Source organism: Dendrobates tinctorius, unplaced genomic scaffold, assembly GCF_039654945.1.
Source record: "Dendrobates tinctorius isolate UK_male_01 unplaced genomic scaffold, ASM3965494v1 ptg000161l, whole genome shotgun sequence".
Classification (NCBI taxonomy): Eukaryota; Metazoa; Chordata; class Amphibia; order Anura; family Dendrobatidae; genus Dendrobates; species Dendrobates tinctorius.
In genome coordinates, this window is record NW_027361828.1 from 5639971 (window position 1) to 5659499 (window position 19529).

Sequence of the window (19529 nt, forward strand, 5' to 3'; positions counted from 1 at the left end):
GGGAGATATATGGTGGATGAGCAGGGTGACAGCAGCACAGAGTATTTCAGGAGAGCAGTATCACACAGGATAGGATTAGATACACGGCTCAGCAGTCAGTATCACACAGGATAGTATTAGATACACGGCTCAGCAGTCAGTATCACACGGGATTGAATTGGATACACGCTCAGCAGTCAGTATCACACGGGATAGGATTAGATACACGGCTCAGCAGTCAGTATCACACTGGAGTGTATTAGATACACGGCTCAGCAGTCAGTATCACCTTGGAGAGGATTAGATACACGGCTCAGTACACAATATCACACAGGATAGGATTAGATACACGGCTCAGTACACAATATCACACAGGATAGGATTAGATACACGGCTCAGCAGTCAGTATCACACAGGATAGGATTAGATACACGGCTCAGCAGTCAGTATCACACTGGAGAGGATTAGATACACGGCTCAGCAGTCAGTATCACACTGGAGAGGATTAGATACACGGCTCAGCAGTCAGTATCACACAGGAGAGGATTAGATACACGGCTCAGCAGTCAGTATCACACAGGAGAGGATTAGATACACGGCTCAGCAGTCAGTATCACACAGGAGAGGATTAGATACACGGCTCAGCACACAGTATCACACAGGAGAGGATTAGATACACGGCTCTGCAGTCAGTATCACACAGGAGACGATTAGATGTCCAGCAGATTGCTAAGTGTTTTGAAACAGCAGGGAGCAGCTCCTCCTATGTTTTGCAAGAGCTGGGGCAGCAGCTGGTCGGGTGTTTTGGAACGAGCAGCTCGGTCTCCAGGAGCTCGTCCTGTATCCTCTCCTGCAGCTGGTATGTGCAGAGTGAACATCCAAGCCGTTATGCTGGAACAGTACAGCATCAGTGATAACAGGGCTTGCAATAGAGTGTAAATGGAGCTAAAAGGAAAGCACTGGGCTCTAATAAGATGGTGCCTGGCCACACCTACAGTTGTGGCCAAAAGTATTGACACCCCTGCAATTCTGTCAGATAATACTCAGTTTTTTCCTGAAAATGATTGCAAACACAAATTCTTTCATTTAATTTGTCTTAAATTAAAAAACACAAAAAGAATTGTCCTAAAGCTAAATTGGATATAATTCCACACCAAACATAAAAAAAACATAAAAAAGAGGGTGGACAAAAGTATTGGCACTGTTCGAAAAATCATGTGATGCTTCTCTAATTTGTGTAATTAACAGCACCTGTAACTTACCTGTGGCACCTAGCAGGTGTTGGCAATAACTAAGGCTGGTTTCACATTTGCGTTAAAACAACGCTGCGCCCTGCGTCGTTAAGCCCCGCCCTGAGCCGGCTCCCTGCCCGCCCCATCCGGGATCACCGCCTACTTTCGCATTTGCACGCATGCGATCGGCGCACCCTATCTTTAGCATAGGGTGCGCAGATCATGCGCTGCCAGTGTGAAAGTAGCGTGCTGCGCACTTTTGACGGTGCGCGCCGAAATGCAACATGCTGCGTTGTTTTAACGCAAATGTGAAACCAGCCTAAATCACACTTGCAGCCAGTTGACATGGATTAAAGTTGACTCAACCTGTGTCCTTGTGTGTACCACATTGAGCATGAAGAAATGAAAGAAGACCAAAGAACTGTCTGAGGACTTGAGAAACCAAATTGTGAGGAAGCATGAGCAATCTCAAGGCTACAAGTCCATCTACAAAGACCTGAATGTTCCTGTGTCTACCGTGCGCAGTGTCATCAAGAAGTTTAAAGCCTATGGCACTGTGGCTAACCTCGCCTAGATGTGGATGGAAAAGAAAAATTGACAAGAGATTTCAACGCAAGATTGTGCGGATGTTGGATAAAGAACCTCGACTAACATCCAAACAAGTTCAAGCTGCCCTGCAGTCCGAGGGTACAACAGTGTCAACCCGTACTAACCGTCGGCGTCTGAATGAAAAGGGACTGTATGGTAGGAGACCCAGGAAGACCCCACTTCTTACCCCGAGACATAAAAAAGCCAGGCTGGAGTTTGCCAAAACTTACCTGAAAAAGCCTAAAACGTTTTGGAAGAATGTTCTCTGGTCAGATGAGACAAAAGTAGAGCTTTTTGGGCAAAGGCATCAACAGAGTTTACAGGAGAGAAAAAAGAGGCATTCAAAGAAAAGAACACGGTCCCTATAGTCAAACGTGGCGGAGGTTCCCTGATGTTTTGGGGTTGCTTTGCTGCCTCTGGCACTGGACTGCTTGACCGTGTGCATGGCATTATGAAGTCTGAAGACTACCAACAAATTTTGCAGCATAATGTAGGGCCCAGTGTGAGAAAGCTGGGTCTCCCTCAGAGGTCATGGGTCTTCCAGCAGGACAATGACCCAAAACACACTTCAAAAAGCACTAGAAAATGGTTTGAGAGAAAGCACTGGAGACTTCTAAGGTGGCCAGCAATGAGTCCAGACCTGAATCCCATAGAACACCTGAGGAGAGATCTAAAAATGGCAGTTTGAAGAAGGCACCGTTCAAATATCAGGGACCTGGAGCAGTTTGCCAAAGAAGAATGGTCTAAAATTCCAGCAGAGCATTGTAAGAAACTCATTGATGGTTACCGGAAGCGTTTGGTCACAGTTATTTTGGCTATAGGATGTGCAACCAAGTATTAGGCTGAGGGTGCTAATAATTTTGTCTGGCCCATTTTTGGAGTTTTGTGTGAAATGATCAATGTTTTGCTTTTTGTTTCATTCTCTTTTGTGTTTTTTCATTTAAGACAAATTAAATGAAGATAATAATACCAAAGAATTTGTGATTGCAATCATTTTCAGGAAGAAACTGAGTATTATCTGACAGAATTGCTGGGGTGTCAATACTTTTGGCCAAAACTGTATAGCTGTGAATTGAGCTGCCCACAGAGCGTGCCCAGTTCACTCCTGATGCAGCTGCAATGAAAGAGATAGGGTCGGGAGCCAACTATTGTCTCTTATGCCCAGGGACTGCCGTAAATGAGCATGGAAAGTGTCGTTCAGCAGCCAGAAAGGTAAGATGGCAGCCCCCAGTGGTGGCATTAATACAGTAAAAAAAAAACATGCACACCACTGAGTCAAGCTTAGGGGACAATATCTTTTTATACTATTTTCTTTTTTCTGTAGTAATGCAGCCACTGGGGGCTGCCATCTTACCTCTCTGGCTGCTGAGCGACACTTTCCATGCTCATTTACGGCAGTCCCTGGGCATAAGAGACAATAGTTGGCTCCCGACCCTATCTCTTTCATTGCAGCTGCATCAGGAGTGAACTGGGCACGCCTCTGTGGGCAGCTCAATTCACAGCTGTAGGTGTGGCCAGGCGCCATCTTATTAGAGCCCAGTGCTTGTCTTTTAGCTTCATTTACACTCTATTGCAAGTCCAGGATGCTGTACTGTTCCAGCATAACAGGGCTTGGATGTTCACTCTGCACATACCAGCTATAGGAGAGGAACCAGGACGAGCTGCTGGAGACGACCTGCTCTTTCCAAAACACACGGCCAGCTGCAGCCCCTGCTCTTGCAAAACATAGGAGGAGCTGCTCCCTGCTGTTTCAAAACACTTGGCAATCTGCTGGACATGTAATCCTCTCCTGTGTGATACTGACTGCTGAGCCCTGTATCTAATCCTCTCCTGTGTGATACTGACTGCTGAGCCCTGTATCTAATCCTATCCTGTGTGATACTGCCTTCTGAGCCGTGTATCTAATCCTCTCCTGTGTGATACTGTCTGCTGAGCCGTGTATCTAATCCTATCCTGTGTGATACTGTCAGCTGAGCCGTGTATCTAATCCTATCCTGTGTGATACTGTGTGCTGAGCCGTGTATCTAAACCTATCCTGTGTGATACTGCTCTCCTGAAATACTCTGTGCTGCTGTCACCCTGCTCCTCCCCCATATACCTCCCTCTGTGCCCCCCCATAGACCAGCACACTGCTCTCCTGAAATACTCTGTGCTGCTGTCACCCTGCTCCCAGAATCCTTGCTGCCTGCCATCCTCGGTGACCGAAGACCCCATTCCTCTCCTCAGATCCTGTCCTGGCAATGTGTGAAAGTGAGGCGACAGGGGCCTGATATATGGTGGAAGGAGCAGGGTGACAGCAGCACAGAGTATTTTAGGAGTGCAGTGTGCTGGTCTATGGGGGGCGCCCTGTTCGGTGCCAGGGACTGTACATAGAGCCTGTGTTTTATACACATGGATGGACCGTCTGCTTGTCTGCTCCTCAGAAATCCAGGAAACATTTCTGCTGATTGATGACCTGTCCTGATCCAGACTTTGCATGCAAAGACAGTCAGTAACTTTGCAGGCCCCATCAAAATGGCAGCTCACTATTGTTCCTAGATGTCATCCTCTCTTTTCCCTTAGCAAACACCCAGAAGGGGAGGAGAGGAATGACATCACACCCATGTCAGTAAACTCCACCCATATTTACTCCAGTGCAGTAATGTGAGCTAGTTGCACTAGGTTTTTGTGCCAAACTTCAGTAGCTGTTCCCCCTAGTGTTAAGTGGAAATGCCAAACTTTTTAAAATTATTTTTCATATTTTACAAAATTAAAAACAAATGATAATATTTTTTAAGAAAATGTAAACATTAATTCTTTACATTTTTTCAATTGCTGAAAAAAATTTTTTGGATGTCACCTTCCCTTTAAAGCCAATCTGTCAGTAGGGTGGTCAGGCCCCCCTGATTTCACAGTGTCTTTGATTCCAAAAATCTGGCCGTGTATAGTTTCTCATAAAATGCTGAATATTCAGAAAGAATTGAATAGTAATTCTTGAATGTATTTTCAAAGTACGTCCACCATCCTCTTCAGGGCTGGGTGCGCTATTCCATGATGTATACTGTTTATGTTTTAAGATCTGGCGACAAATCTTCTTTAACTCCTTTTTGTAAAGCGTTCTTGTATTTAAGCCCTAGGGAAGGGGGCTTTGCGTATGCAGGGGGCTCGAGCAGTGCTTGTTCCATACGTGGCAGATCCCAGCTATATTATATAGCAAGTATCTGTATTTAAATTTAAATGCTGTTGTTAGTCTCTGACAGCAGCACTTGAATTGAACTTTTGCCGAGGCCTCTGTGCGCCAGCCCCCATTGGTGAGTTCACGGGAGGACCCATGGGTTGCTATGACAGGTTAGATGAAGGCTCTTGATGCTGTTATATCGGTCCTCCTGTGAAGCTCAGCCACAGGCTGAGCTCCATAGGGGATAGAGATTTTCACAATATATAGTATAAGTTTTAGGACCACCCTCGCACCCCTGCACTTGTTTGTCTCCACCTCGCTGCATTGACGCTGGCGTGTGCACTTACCAGTCCGCGCTCCCTTGGCGTCTGTCTGCTCCCAGGAACTGCGCGTGGCACACAGGCTTAGTGCGAGCGCTCCCTGACTATTTAAGGGCCAACTTGCGCTCCCACAGCTGACAGATGTCCCCAGTCAATAACTGAGATATGTTGTAAATAAGGCATCCTCTCCTATTAATTCTAGTGTTTCCTGCTAGTCAGTTGTAAGGTCGCTGTGCTACATATCTGATCCGCCCTTTGTCCCAGTCTACCCTGCTGTTCTCATACCTGAGTCTGTCCTGCCTTTGCCTAGTCCCGATCCTGATCTGTCTGTCCTGTACCTATGCTGCTTGTCTACGATGTCTGAACTTGCACCTAAAAATCTGCATCTGTTATGCCATATTGTGGCTGTCCTGCTTGTGCCTTATCAACCCGCTACCCAGTTACTGGCCTGTCCTGCTTCCCCCATTAAAAATAAAGAACAAAGATAAATATTTGATATTACTATAAAAGTCCAATCTGTTAAATTATGTAATTAATTATCTCAATTGGTAAATGCTATAAAGAGAAGGTGTCAAAATGCTGTAATTGCATTTTTTTATTTTCTGGATCACCTTACCTCCTTAAAAAAAATGTAATAATGTGCATTCAAAGCATTGTATGTACACAAAATTTGGTATCAATAAAAACATCAGCTCATCATGCAAAAAACAAGCCTTCACTTGAACTGACCTGTTTCCACATCATTTGTACCTCAAAATGAATGAATGCCATAAAATCAAAACCCCAGAAATAGCAGATTTGCATTTTTCTCACCACTTCATCAGTCTTGTAACTTTTTTACCATGTTTCTGTATATTATATAGTAAAATTGGTGCTATTCAAAACCTCAGCTTGTCCCTCTAAAAACTAGCGCTCACACATCTGTTAATGTTAAAATGAAAAAGCTACAAGTCTGTTGTCACATTATGTGGGGCCTTGGCTCCTTCCCTGTCCCTAACGCTAGGGGCACCCTAACTATCTCTGCTCCCTGGAATACTTCTGACGATAAAGACACCTTGATGAGCTCCTGAATCAGCCCTATATCTGACCCTCTCCCCCACCCAGGGAAGTTGGGAGTAATAGTGTAGGAATAGACACAAACCAGATGAACAAGGAAGGACATACAGGGATAAAGGAAAATATCAATCATTCAAATATGCACTCTCAGCCCACAGAGGGGAATACTGGGGAGAAAAGGACAAATGGCAGAGGAAGAGAATTTACAAACAGCCAAAAAATTGAAGCAACAGTCACTGAACAATACTCTAAACGCCTCTACCAACCACCGACTGCTCACCAAGCAGTACAAGACTTAATACTGGCAATCCAGATTGCCGGAGGCATGTATACTGTATATAGCAGAGGGGAGTGGCTAATAGTGCACAGCTGAGTTCATCCAAGCAGGGAGGATTCAGAAACTCTAAGCTGAACAGTTTAACCCTTACACTACTAACAAACCTGCACCGTTTAATATGAAGGGGAAGTGTTTCTAATCAATGCAGGAGTATGTGAAATCAGACGATGTGCTCGTCTGGCTTTCTGACGTGGTAAACCCGTGACATATGGTTTGTGAAAGAAGGTGAGGAGAAAACGAAAGCACCCCCCAAAAAATTAAAGATTACCTGGTCTTTAAAGAATTATTGGCCCCTTTCTCAATTTTATGTCAGATTTTCTGTCACCGAAATCTGAGCAGTGACAAAGAGCTTTGACCGCAAGTAGATGGTTGTGCAAGGTCACAAATGAGATATTCTCATGTGAATCAGTCAGGATTTTAATTTTAGCGAAAGCTGTGTGTGTGTTCAGATGTATTGCTATTATAAATATGTAAAATTACTAAAATGCTGAAGTACAGCAGTAATAACAGTCCTAGTAACTCCCAAATCTGTCTGCACTGGAAAGTGCTGCGTGAAGGGGACTGGCTGACTGTCTATTTGAGTAGCTAGTCCAGCTCAATTTACACTCGGCACTGAGGATGTGCCAACACTAGAACTGTGCAGGAAGAGCTCAGGGGGGGTTAAAGCAGGGCTGTGGAGTCGAAAATGGACCGACTCCAGCTCCTAAAATGTATAATAAATTGGGTACAGTAGTACAATGCATTATGTGCTAAATATTTCATATTTCATATATTTCATAATAATATGGGAAAGTTCTGAAATGTCCTGTTAGTGTCTGTTCTGCCCCTGATCTGAGGATCTCGGCTTTTAGTTGAGATGAATTTGCTGCACTTTATGTACATGGTCAGTAGTGAGGCTCCTGCTTTACCGATCATGGGAAAAAGGCGCTGGGAAGGAATGCTTGGCGCCCCTGCAGTCATCTCCGAACTGCTAGAGTAAACAGGAAATAGCTTGATTATTGTATCATGGTGTGGAATAGCCTGATGTTACAATTTTACCTTAGTAAATGTATCACTTAAAGATAAGCCATGTATGAGGGAGTTGCAGATTTGACTTATTGTTTTATAGCATTGGCTTACAGTGTAACTGTCTGGACCCAGAACCAGGGCTGTTATCAGACCATGGACATTTACAAATAATGGTATATTAGTACGTTTTATATATTTATCGTAGCAACACAGCAGAACAATATTCAGGATGGCAAGCCAAAAAACAGCAATCTTTCACACAGAGGATAACTCCTAAAGGGGCCTATCCAGTGTTGCACACCTTACTCACTATAGATAATGAATGTATAACTCATACTTGTTTCTGTCAATTCCTCAACATGTAGCTAACTTTCAAGACAGGTGGGGATGGGCTCTGCTGTTGTGTATGTGATCATTACTTAGTACTCATTTGTCAATATTTTATTTGGTTCGTTGCCATGTTATTCCATGGAAGCATTCATTTTCAGGGACAGCTTCTGTCCTCAGGTTGGAAATCGCTTGAGGTTTTTGGCTCTGCTCATATCATGTACAGCAGCATTGCCTGAGTGCTACAGAAGCGCTTTTCCCTACTCAGCCGGCTGATTACTATATCTATCATTAGACAAATCCTCTAATTAGTTCTTGAATCTCTTGTGCTGAGAGTTCAGTGCTTAGAACTTGCTGTCCTCTCTCTTTCAGGATGATTGACTGGCTTTCCTGGCCTCTAGCACAACATGTGGAGACCTGGGTGATTGCTCTGTTGAAGGGATTGGCTGCCGTCCAGAAGTTTACTATTCTCATTGATGTCACATTGCTCAAAATTGAATTGGTATGTAAACAGCTGCACCTATGTCATTTCATAATTATTTTTTTAAATATTAAATGGGTTGTCCACTACTACAATCTGAAGTTGCTAATGGGCTGCATTTCTCACACTTTCTTTGCATGTCCAAGGGAAATCTAAGCAAAGCAGCCCATTAATGACTGATGGCAGCAGTGCTCACATGGTATTACAATGTCATGCGAGCCTCAAGAAACTCAGGAGGTGAATATGAATAATTTTTATTTTGCCAAAGGGAATATAGTATTTTAAAAAAGGTTGTCCACGTAAAGGACAACGCCATTAACAATGCTGACAGTGGACTGTACAAAGCACTGTACATAGCAGGCCTTGGTGTATACAGCCCTCTATGTGTGGGTATAGAAGTCTCACCAGCTGACCAAGTCTGCCCCTTCCTTGCTACATCTTGAACATAGGCATGATTTTTGGAGTGCTATATCCTCTAAGAATAAGAAATAGTTGGGATCTTCTCTGTTCCACAGTAAAGCTATGTGCGCACGTTCAATATTTGCTTGCAGAAATTTCCGCAAGGTTTCTGCATCTCTTGGCAGGAAAATCGCTGCGGCAAAAACGCGCGTTTTTGCATGTATTTTTTTTTCCATGCGGTTTTGTACAGCAATGAATGATTTTGAGCTAAAATTTAAAAAAAAAAAGTTTTGTGATGTAATTTATTGCTTCAACATCACCTTTTTCATGCTGATACAGTGACATCAGAATAATGGGATTAGGGCTTGGTGTCAGCAGCTGTGATTGACACCTAGCTCTAGGCTTATTGATGAAAGTGTCAGCCCGACACCCTCATTACTAAGCCGATAAGTAAACACAAACACACAAATACACACATTGTCACCAGCCTATGTAGGAGCGTTAACAAAACTAACATACATAGGCTGTAACCAGACAGCAACTGTTAATTTTAAAGAAAAAAAAAAATGTTGTGGGCTCCCGCGTAATTTTAATAACCAGCAGAGGGAAAGCAGGTGGCTGGAGGCAGATGTTTATAGCCTGGGAAGGGGGTAATACCCATGGAGCTTCCCAGGCTATTAATATCAGTTCACTGCTGTATACTTAGCCTTTACTGGCTATTAAAATGGGGGATATTGGCTCCTCGCAGACTAAAAACATCATCTCTCAGCTGCCCCAGAAAAGGCTCATCTATAAGATACGCCAATTCTGGCGTTTAGCCTTGCTCTTCCCATTTGCCCTTTAGTGGTGGCAAGTGGGGTTCATATTTGTGGGGTTGATGTCACCTTTGTATTATCTGGTGACTTTAAGTCCACAGGTTAGTAATAATAAATAATAATCTTTATTTTTATATAGCGCTAACATATTCTGCAGCGCTTTACAGTTTACCCCAGGGCTGTGGAGTCGGTAAGCCAAACCTGCGACTCCGACTCCTCAATTTCCCTTACACCAACTCCGACTCCACGACTCCGACTCCCACACATATTGCTTATATTTAAGTGAAAAATTTATTGTAGTACAATGTGAACCTCAGACATTTAATCATTTTTATGATCCAATAATCAAGATATTTAGATAGAACAGAATATATATTGGTGTACTACCCGGTTTTCATTCTTTTTGGTACAGATACGATATGGATAGACAGATATGGATAAATGGATAGAGCAGATTTCTAATCTGCTTTTGCTATTGAAAACATTATCTATGAGCTCAAAAACCTTTCAGGTGATGCAGTTTTTTAAAAAGATGATCAGCTTTTGTAGCTGAAAAACGTATCCTCAAAAAACACAGGAAAAACGCTGTGTGTGAATGTAGCCTTAGATCAGGAATATAACAGCCATTTATAGGACATTTCATAACTTTCCCAAACTCCTATGAAAAAATATTCAGCACATCCTGCATTGAATTACTGTACCCAATTTATTATATATTTTAGGAGTCGGTCCATTTTATACTGACTCCAACTCCGACTCCACCAAAATGAGCACCGACTCCGACTCCACAGCCCTGGTTTACCCACATTATCATCTCTCACAATCTAAATACCCTATCAGTATGTCTGTGGCATGTGGGAGGAAACCAGAGTGCCCGGATGAAACCCACGCAAACACGGCGAGAACATACAAACTCCTTGCAGATGTTGTGCTTGGTGGGATTCGAACCCAGGACTCCAGCACTGCAAGGGTACAGTGCTATCCACTGAGCCACTGTGCCACCCCATGGAGAGGTGTCTATAAGACACCCATCCATTAGTAACCCCATAGTGAAATTGTTTAAAAACAGAGCCAGAATAAAGTCCTTTGTTTGAAATAATGACACAAACTCCTTTAATAATCTTAATTAAACCATACACACTGAACACCTAATCTACTGAAGCCAATGTCTCCTGCAACAAAAATAATCACAATATTCCTGACCTGTCCATAGAGAAAATAATCCATAATGTCCCATGACGATCCTGATCACTGAGAGCAGTCACATCAGTGATGTGACTGCACTCAAAGACAGCCGGCGATACACTGACAGGAGGTAATGGCTCTCGCAGAGTATCACTGAGCTGCTGTGAGAGAGGTCATCGGAGTTCATCAGCTGATCAGCTCTGGTGATCTCCCTTATGGCACCACTGCTGCGTGGGAAAGTTTTCAGGCAGCGGTGCTGTAAGTGACAGTATCGGAACTGATCAACTCCGATGAACTCTCTCACGGCAGTTTAGTAATACACTGTGGGAGAGATTACCTCCTGTCAATGTACCGCCGGCGGCTGGGTACAGCGGTCACATCTCCCGATGTGACTGTTTTACATGTGAGATCGCTGTAGGACACTCTGGATTACGTGGACTACAGCGGACAGGAGAGTATATGTTGATTTATTATTTTACACTTTTTCTAAAAGACGAGGGCATTGGGGATTTGGTGTGAGGTGAGTATAATGTGTTTTTTTTTTTTTTTTGTTTTTTTTTTATTTGAATATGTATGTAATTTTATTTTTTACTTTTTTTTTGTTTTTTTTTAAACTGTGGGCACAGGCACCTGCAGATGAGACTACGTCTCCCATCTGCGGCTCCTGCTGTCACTGTTACCAGTGACAGCAGACGTAGCCCGAAGGGAGCAGTAGTCTCACCTGCACAGTCACAGCTGCGGCATGACTCTGACAGCATGACCTCCATCACTCTGACTGGCGGTAGCGTTACTGCCGATAAGAACCACCACGCCAGTGTTTCCCATGCTGTGTCACACAGATGACAGCGTGGGAAACATAGGAAGTCGGTAAAACGCAAAACAAAAGCAGCAAATATGCAAACATTTTTATACCTGCGTTTGTGCTGCGGATTTGACTGACTCAATTGAAGTTAATGATTGCAGAAACGCAAAAACAATTGGCATGCTGCATAAAAAAAACGCACTGCAAATATGCGCAGAAATTTACTGATCATGTGCACAACAATTCCGGATTGTCATTGAATTACCTTGCATAAGGATTCCATTGCATTTTTGGACCATTTTGCGGACAGAAAAAAACGCAGCGAAAACACATCAACAATGCATCGTGTGCACATAGCCTAATAGATGCCTTTCCAGGATATATCTTCCCACTTTTCCAAGGAAATTGTCTCTATATCTTTCCCATCTAGACCTGATCAAGATCATGGGATTACCCAGAATATCGGATAACAAAGATTTGAACATTAATGAAATCGGGCCTCTAGTTGCTTTTTATATGATAGGTTTTATTGGGCCCGTATAGCATGTCTTGAATGTAGGTATTTATAAAAAAAAAATCAAGAGTTTTGTAACTGAAATTAAGTTGATCAAACATACAGAGGTAATGTAACCTGTATAAGTAACCTGTATAAATGTAACCTGTATAAGTATTTCAACCCTTGTTTCCTCCATTCAGCGAGCCCTACCAGATGACAAAGCTTTCTCAAGCATGGATTTTTCCATATTGGAGAATATTTAGAAGAAGCTCCTATACACCACAATATTTTACAGGTCCATCATACTTTATGTATAAGGGCAAGGGTTGGGGCATTCCTAGATTTGGCTCTGAATATGTTTGATTCTAGGAATTCCAAAATTTGGTTATAGTACTTCCCCCGTTTATTTCAGTACCACAAACTTTGCGTCCATGGTCTTTCAGTGCCTACCCCCTAAAATTTTGGAGCTGAAAGGCCAGAAAATACCCCCCCATGCATTAGTAAGGGCTAAACCACCCTGATCTTTAGGCTACTGTAGTTTTTCCAGTTTTATTCTAGGGACTTCCTTTGTCTAGAACAGGTCTCGAAAGATATGCATTTTTTTTAAACCAGTTCTTTGGGATCCGAACAGGAGAATTACCGTATTTTTCGCTTTATAAGACGCACTTTTGTTCCCCCAAATTTTGGGGGGTGCGTCTTATAAAGCGAATCTGTGTGCTGCTGTGTTATAGAGTGGGGGAGGGCGGCTCTGGCATGGAGTCAGGGGGCTGGGGTGGGCTGGATGGGGGCTGCAGAGACAGCGGGAGGTCCTGTGCTCCCGCTCATTATTCTCATGTAATATTCACTGCACCCGCTGTCCATCACCTCGGTGCTGAAACAGCGCCGAGTTGGTAGACAGGGGAGCGGTGCATATTACATTTGCCTGCACTCACTCCCAGTCACTATAGACACTTACCTACTGATGATCACTCCTGCTCTCAGCTCCCCCATGGCTTTCCCGTGTCCAGTCTGCTGTCATCCTCCTCCTGCAGGGTGAGCGGCAGCAGCAGCTCATTCAGGCAGCTCATCACTTCAGGACTTTGAATGATGTGACCATAGGACCTGCGGTCACATGACTCCCAGTGTGCACTGCGAGTCACATGACTGCAGCTGAGCAGCTCCTATTGGTCACATCATGGAAGGTCCTGTAGCTACAATGAGCTGCTTGAATGAGCAGCAGCTGCGTGTGCCCTTCAGGAGGAGGATGACAGCAGACTGAGCACAGACACAGGTAAGCCACAGGGGAGCTGGGAGCAGGAGCGATCATCAGTAGGTGAGTTAACTGTTTATTATTTTAGCATGTGCTTGCCAGCAGGGGGGAAATATAGGGACAGGGATGGGGGGGGACAATGTGTGCCAGCAGGGGGAAATATATGAACGAGGGGCCATGTGTGCCAGCAGGGGGGAATATAGGGATGGGAGGGGGCAATATGTGCCAGCAGGGGGGAATATATGGAGGGGGGGATAATGTGTGCCAGCAGGGGGGAATATATGGAGGGGGCACAATGTGTGCCAGCAGGGGGGAGTATATGGAGGGGGGACAATGTGTGTCAGCAGGGGGGAATATATGTAGGGGGGGGACAATGTGTGCCAGCAGGGGGAATATATGGAGGGGGGACAATGTGTGCCAGCAGGGGGGAATATATGGAGGGGGGGACAATGTGTGCCAGCAGGGGGGATTATAGGACCGCGGGGACAATGTGTGCCAGCAGGGGGAATATAGGGAAGGGGGGCCGTGTGCGTACCAGCAGGGAGGCATATAGAGAGAGGGGGGCCATGTGAGTGCCAGCAGGGGGGCATATAGTGACTGGGGGGGGGGCATATCCAGGATAGGATGGGGGCTATGTGCCAGCACAAGGGGGGCCATGTGCCAGGATAGGGGTTATAAGGTTACCAGGATGAGGGGCATATATATGATTTGTAAGACGGACACTGGCATTATAAGACACACCTCTATTTAACATAAAAAAAAAAACATTTTTTTCTCTTTTTCTTCACCAAATTTGGGGGTGCGTCTTATAATCAGGGGCGTCTTATAAAGCGAAAAATACGGTATGTAACGCATAGAATACAGAAGGCATAAGGCGCACTTAGTTTTTTTTCTGCCAAGGAGGGGTAATATCCCCCATGCTGAACTTCATTTCTTATCTTAACTACCAGGGGACTCAAGTATTAAGGGATGTAGTCATTTCCCTCCCAGGTAATATAAATGCCCAGGTATTTAAACTTTTACACCCCTGGGATTGCTAAAGACTCATTTGGTCAAATATGTACATTCGTATCCAGGGAGAGTAAAGCAGATTTCACACAATTAATATTTAGGCCAGAAAAGAACCCAAATTTAGAGATGATATCTATTATTGAGAGAAAGGTATTCAAATTGTGAATGAATAACAACAAGTCATCTGCATGCAGGGCAATTTGTTCCTCTTTGCCACCGCATTTAACGCACCAAATACCCGGGTGTTGTCTAATGATACAGGCTACACGCTCTACTGCAGTAGTGAAAAGCAGGGGTGGTGGAGGACAGCCTAATATTCTTTTGTTGTCAACTTGCTCTATTTGAAATTATCTGTTTTTGGGCCTTAATCCAGACCATTCTGTTCTCAGGGTTATTGTCCTGGGTAAACAGGTTTCCCGAACCTTACATTCTAATTTGACCCCTCTTTTCGGTGAGTTATCTTTTGCCAGTTTTATCTCTAATCAGTGCACCCCTTAAAAAGGCCTTCATAGCGTTTCAAACCACATTGTTAGGGGCCAACCCTGAATCGATATCAAAGAATTCCTTAAAGGGAATCTGTCACCCCATTTTTCGAGTATCAGCTGCCAGCACCACCATTAGGGGCTTATCTACAGCATTCTGTAATGCTGTAGATAAGCCCCCGATGTAGCCTGAAAGATAAGAAAAATGAGTTGGATTATACTCACCCAGTGGCGGTCCAGTTTTGGTCCGATGGGTATTGCGGTCCGGTCCCGCGCCTCCCATCTTCTAACGGTGATGTCCTCTTCTTTGCTGCCTGTCGTGGCTCTTGCGCAGGTGCACTGCTCTGCCCTGTTGAGGGCAGAGCAGAGTCCTGCAGTGCGCAGGAGCCGGTAGAGGTACGGCGCCTGTGCACTGCAGTATTCTGCTCTGCCCTCAACAGGGCAGAGCAGTGCCCCTGCGCAGGAGCCACGAAAGGCAGCAAAAAAGGACGTCACCTTTAGAAGATGGGAGGCGCCGGACCGCAACACCCATCGGACCTAGACTGAACCGCCTCCCGGTGAGTATGATATAACTCATTTTTCTTATCTTTCAGGTTACATCGGGGGCTTATCTAAAGCATTACAGAATGCTGTAGATAAGACCCTGATGATGGTGCCGGCAGCTGCTACTTGAAAAATGGGGTGGCAGATTCCCTTTAAAAGGGTTGTCCAGTCTAAATTGGTAAGTCTGCAGTCACTCTGTGTGACTGCAGACTTATAAAGCCCCCCCCAGCGCATACACCGTGTGCTGCAAGGATTCACCAGTTTCTGAGCTGGGAACGGTGGTGATGTATGTGTTAAACATTCTCCCAGGCAGGACCTGTCTAGTGGGTGCGGCCTCGCTCCATACACTTGTATTAGGCAAGGCTGTGCCCGTCAAGCGACACAGCCGTCCAGGAGGCGAGGCCACGCCCACTAGATGGGTTATGGATGGCATATCGCATACATCACCAATTCAACTTTAGAAATTGGTGGCATTATTTGGCTATTACATAATTCTAGATTAATTCTTGATAGGGATTGAAGAGGTACAAAAAAAAAATCCTTTTTACGTTTGGGAACTTTTCCCTCCAAATGTCAGTCCCACCTCTCAGATAAGGCGGCCAAAATAGGACAAAGTACCACTAACCCCCGGAAACTTATCCCTACGAAGATTGCAAATATTATTAACTATTATTTCACTAGAGGAGGTATAACCAGCCATACCACCAGTTTCACAAAGAATCTTTTTCACAAGAATGTTTGAATATGGAGGTTCTATAGACTACAACAAGATACATTCAAAGTGCTGATTTTACATCCAACCCCAACACATCTACCTTCAGGGTCCTTGAAGGAGTCAATATGCGTAAACGGGATACCTTTATGTACAATTAGACTAACCTCCTTTTGAGTAATTAGAATTAGCTGAATGTAACGTATACCCCATCCAGCATCTGTGTACCCCATCCAGCATCTGTGTATCTGATTGACGGTCTCCTGTAACCTTATTATTGCTGAGTTGAATCTATTTATGTATTCAAGGATTGCAAATATTTTGAAATTATTCAATTCATGATTATTACAAGAAATAAAATCAGTCTTTGTACCCATTTTAAAAGAACACCCATGTAATCCTTGTGAATTATCCATTTTTTCGGCTCTTAAAAGTATCAAATTGTTGGTACAGAAGCATCCTACCCCACCCCATCCCCCCTATTTATGTTGTAAACCTGCCGTTTCTGGTAAGGGATGGGGCTCAAGCGAACTTCTAACCATTGGGTGCATGCACCTCTTCAGGAAGAAACACAATAAACATATCATTCTGTTCGTGTTTTTATGGACAACCGGATATACTAATGTAGAAACTAAAGTAAAAAGAACACAGGTTTGGACCATAAATTCCTGCTTCAATAGTAGTAATGTCACATATTCGCTTAAAATGAGGACACAGTCCTACAACAGGAAGAAATTAATAGCACGTAATGAGAAAAAGGATTTTTGGCATCAATGTCCATTAGGGCTGTCTCGGGCCCTTCCAGCCTTTTGCCTGATTTGTTGCTTGTGACTGTCCAGCCATATAAGTGTGTATTTTGAGGATTCAATAAAAGTATTGATAAGGGCGATCACCCTGAGCTTGGCAGGGTAGATCGAGTATTGCAGGCTCAGTGTCCTCATCCTCTTTATATCTAGAAACTGGAACCTTTTGCTCTGGACCTCCCACTGAGAAGTCTGGGGGAAAAAGATTTTCTGATCTCCCCAACCTGATGTCGCACATGTTTACGACCTTGGACATAAAGGTTATCTGCCGACCATTTTGATGGATGCGAGCTTCCGTGCTGAGCCTCCATCATTCTTGGCACATTACGGCTGATTTGATCAGCTCTCGTGTGCCCCTAACCGCTGCAAATGGAATCGTGGTCAACCTGCTTCTGTTAACACGTTAAATGCAGCATTTAACTTTATCATGCCGAAAGCGTGTCATAAGACCCGTCCATCGGTGCCTCGTCACATGATCATTGCAGATCTCATTTGAATGGCCATGGGCTGGTGTTCATCAGAGGTGAAGCCCTGCTATGTGTAGATCGCAGCTTCTAGTCTCCTAAGGCGACTATTAAAGCAAGTTTAAATAAACAAAAGTTTAAAAGAAATATTAAGAAAATAAAAGTTCAAATCGCCCCCCTTTTACCCCATTGAAAATAAAACCATAAAAAAATACACCTTTGGTATCGCTGCATTCAGAAATCTCCGATCTATCAAAATATAAAGTAAATTAATCCAATCGGTAAACAGCGGAACGAGAATAAAAATCAAAACGCCATATTTATGTTTTTATTTGTTGCCGTAACATTGCAATAACAGCCTATCAAATCATCATATCTATTCCTAAATGGTATCAATAAAAACGTCAGCTTGTCGCTCAAAAAATAAGCCCAGATAAGTCCCCAACTCCCCAAAAATGGAGACGTTAAGGGTCTCAGAAAATTGCGCAATTTTTAATTTTCACCACTTGAGTAAAAAAAAAAAAACCCTGTACATGTTTATCTGAGAACTCTTAATGATCTGGAGAATTATAATGGCAGGTCAGTTTTAGCCTTTAGTGAACATTGTAAAAAGAATTGTGTAATTGCACTTTTTTTTTGGTTGCAATTTCACCACACTTGAATTTTTTCCCATTTTCCAGCATACTATATAGTAAAATCAATGGTGTTGTTCAAAAATACAGTTTCTCCCTCAAAAAAATAAAGCCCACTCATGGCCATACAGACTGAAAAATAAAAAAGTTATGGATCTGGGAAAAAGGAGAACAAAATAAACGAAAACGCAAAACTTGAAAACCTCAAGGTCGTGAAGCAGTTAATATGATAACTTCGTCCTTGTTATAGTGCATAATTTTGATTAGGCCTTCGGGGTCTGTCTACTGGGCCCGGTCTTGTGGTGACCCTGTGAGCTCTTTCCACAGCAAACAAAGGAGTGAAGGTATCTTAATCTCCTGTCATCCCAAGACCTCCTTCTCTCCTCCACATTTATTCGTTCCTCACCCAACCGCCTCCAAGACTTCTCCCGAATAGCCCCATCCTCTGGAATTCTGTGCCCCAACATGTCCGACTATCAACCACATTCGGATCCTTCAGACGGAACCTGGAAACCCACCTTTTCAAGAAAGCCTACAGCCTGCAATGTCGCCGCTGCCTCCTCACCACTACCGGAGATTTCACCTCAACCAATACCGGAACTGCTGCAACCCATCAACCTACTGTCTCCTTCCCCACCATCCTGTAGCATGTAACCCCGAAAGGGCAGGGTCCTCTCCCCTTAGTATCAGTCTGTCATTGTAAGTTTGTTTACTGTAAGTGATAACTGTAATTTGTATGTAACCCCTTCTTATGTACAGCACGATAGAATTAATGATGCTATAATAATAATAATAAAAATAAATAGTAACCATTTTTTTTTTCTTTTGATCTGGGTTGTTCCCCTCAGCCTTATCAGGGACCCTTACCATTCTAATATTGTGTCTATGCCGTATTTCAAGGTCATCAGCCTTGGCATTTAGAGCTTCGAATGCCTGTGTGTGACTCAATAGATTTCTGTGGACTGGTGGGAGAGCGTCCTTCAGCTCACTAAAGGCCCAGTCTCACATAACGAGATCGTTAGCGAGATCGCTGAAACGTCACCGATTTTGTGTTGGCAATAGCGTTCTCTCCAGCGATCTCGCTACGTGTGACACATAGCGGCGACCGGCCCTCCCGCTGGATATCGCTGATCATGCTCGAATGTCCTGGGCCATTTTTTGATCGTTGGAGTTCCGCTGGCCAGCATGCATCGCTGTGTTTGACGCCGACGAGCGACCTCGTTGGCGACGCAGAACCAATGGACGCAGGCGGGAGTCGTCAGAATAGCTGCTGTGTGACAAGGTACCAATGACCGCCAAGGTCGTTATACGGATCGTTGCTGCGTCATTGACGCACCAGCGATCCTTACCAGGACGTATCGTTGTCGGGATCGCTGGAGCGTCGCTAAGTGTAAAGGTACCCTAACTCTGCTGTCCAATGCTGCTGTGGTGCGTTCTGCCCCATTCTGCAT

The 19529-nt window shown here is 44.0% G+C and overlaps 1 protein-coding gene across 1 annotated transcript in view; it reads left to right on the forward strand.

Moving 5' to 3' along the window:
* The window catches only part of USP38 (ubiquitin specific peptidase 38), an 81984-nt gene that overhangs the window by 16127 nt on the left and 46328 nt on the right, over window positions 1-19529 (forward strand). The window contains exon 4 of the mRNA XM_073549782.1: window positions 8377-8506. Coding sequence (XP_073405883.1) covers window positions 8377-8506 — 130 coding nt within the window. The remainder of the gene's footprint in view (window positions 1-8376; window positions 8507-19529) is intronic.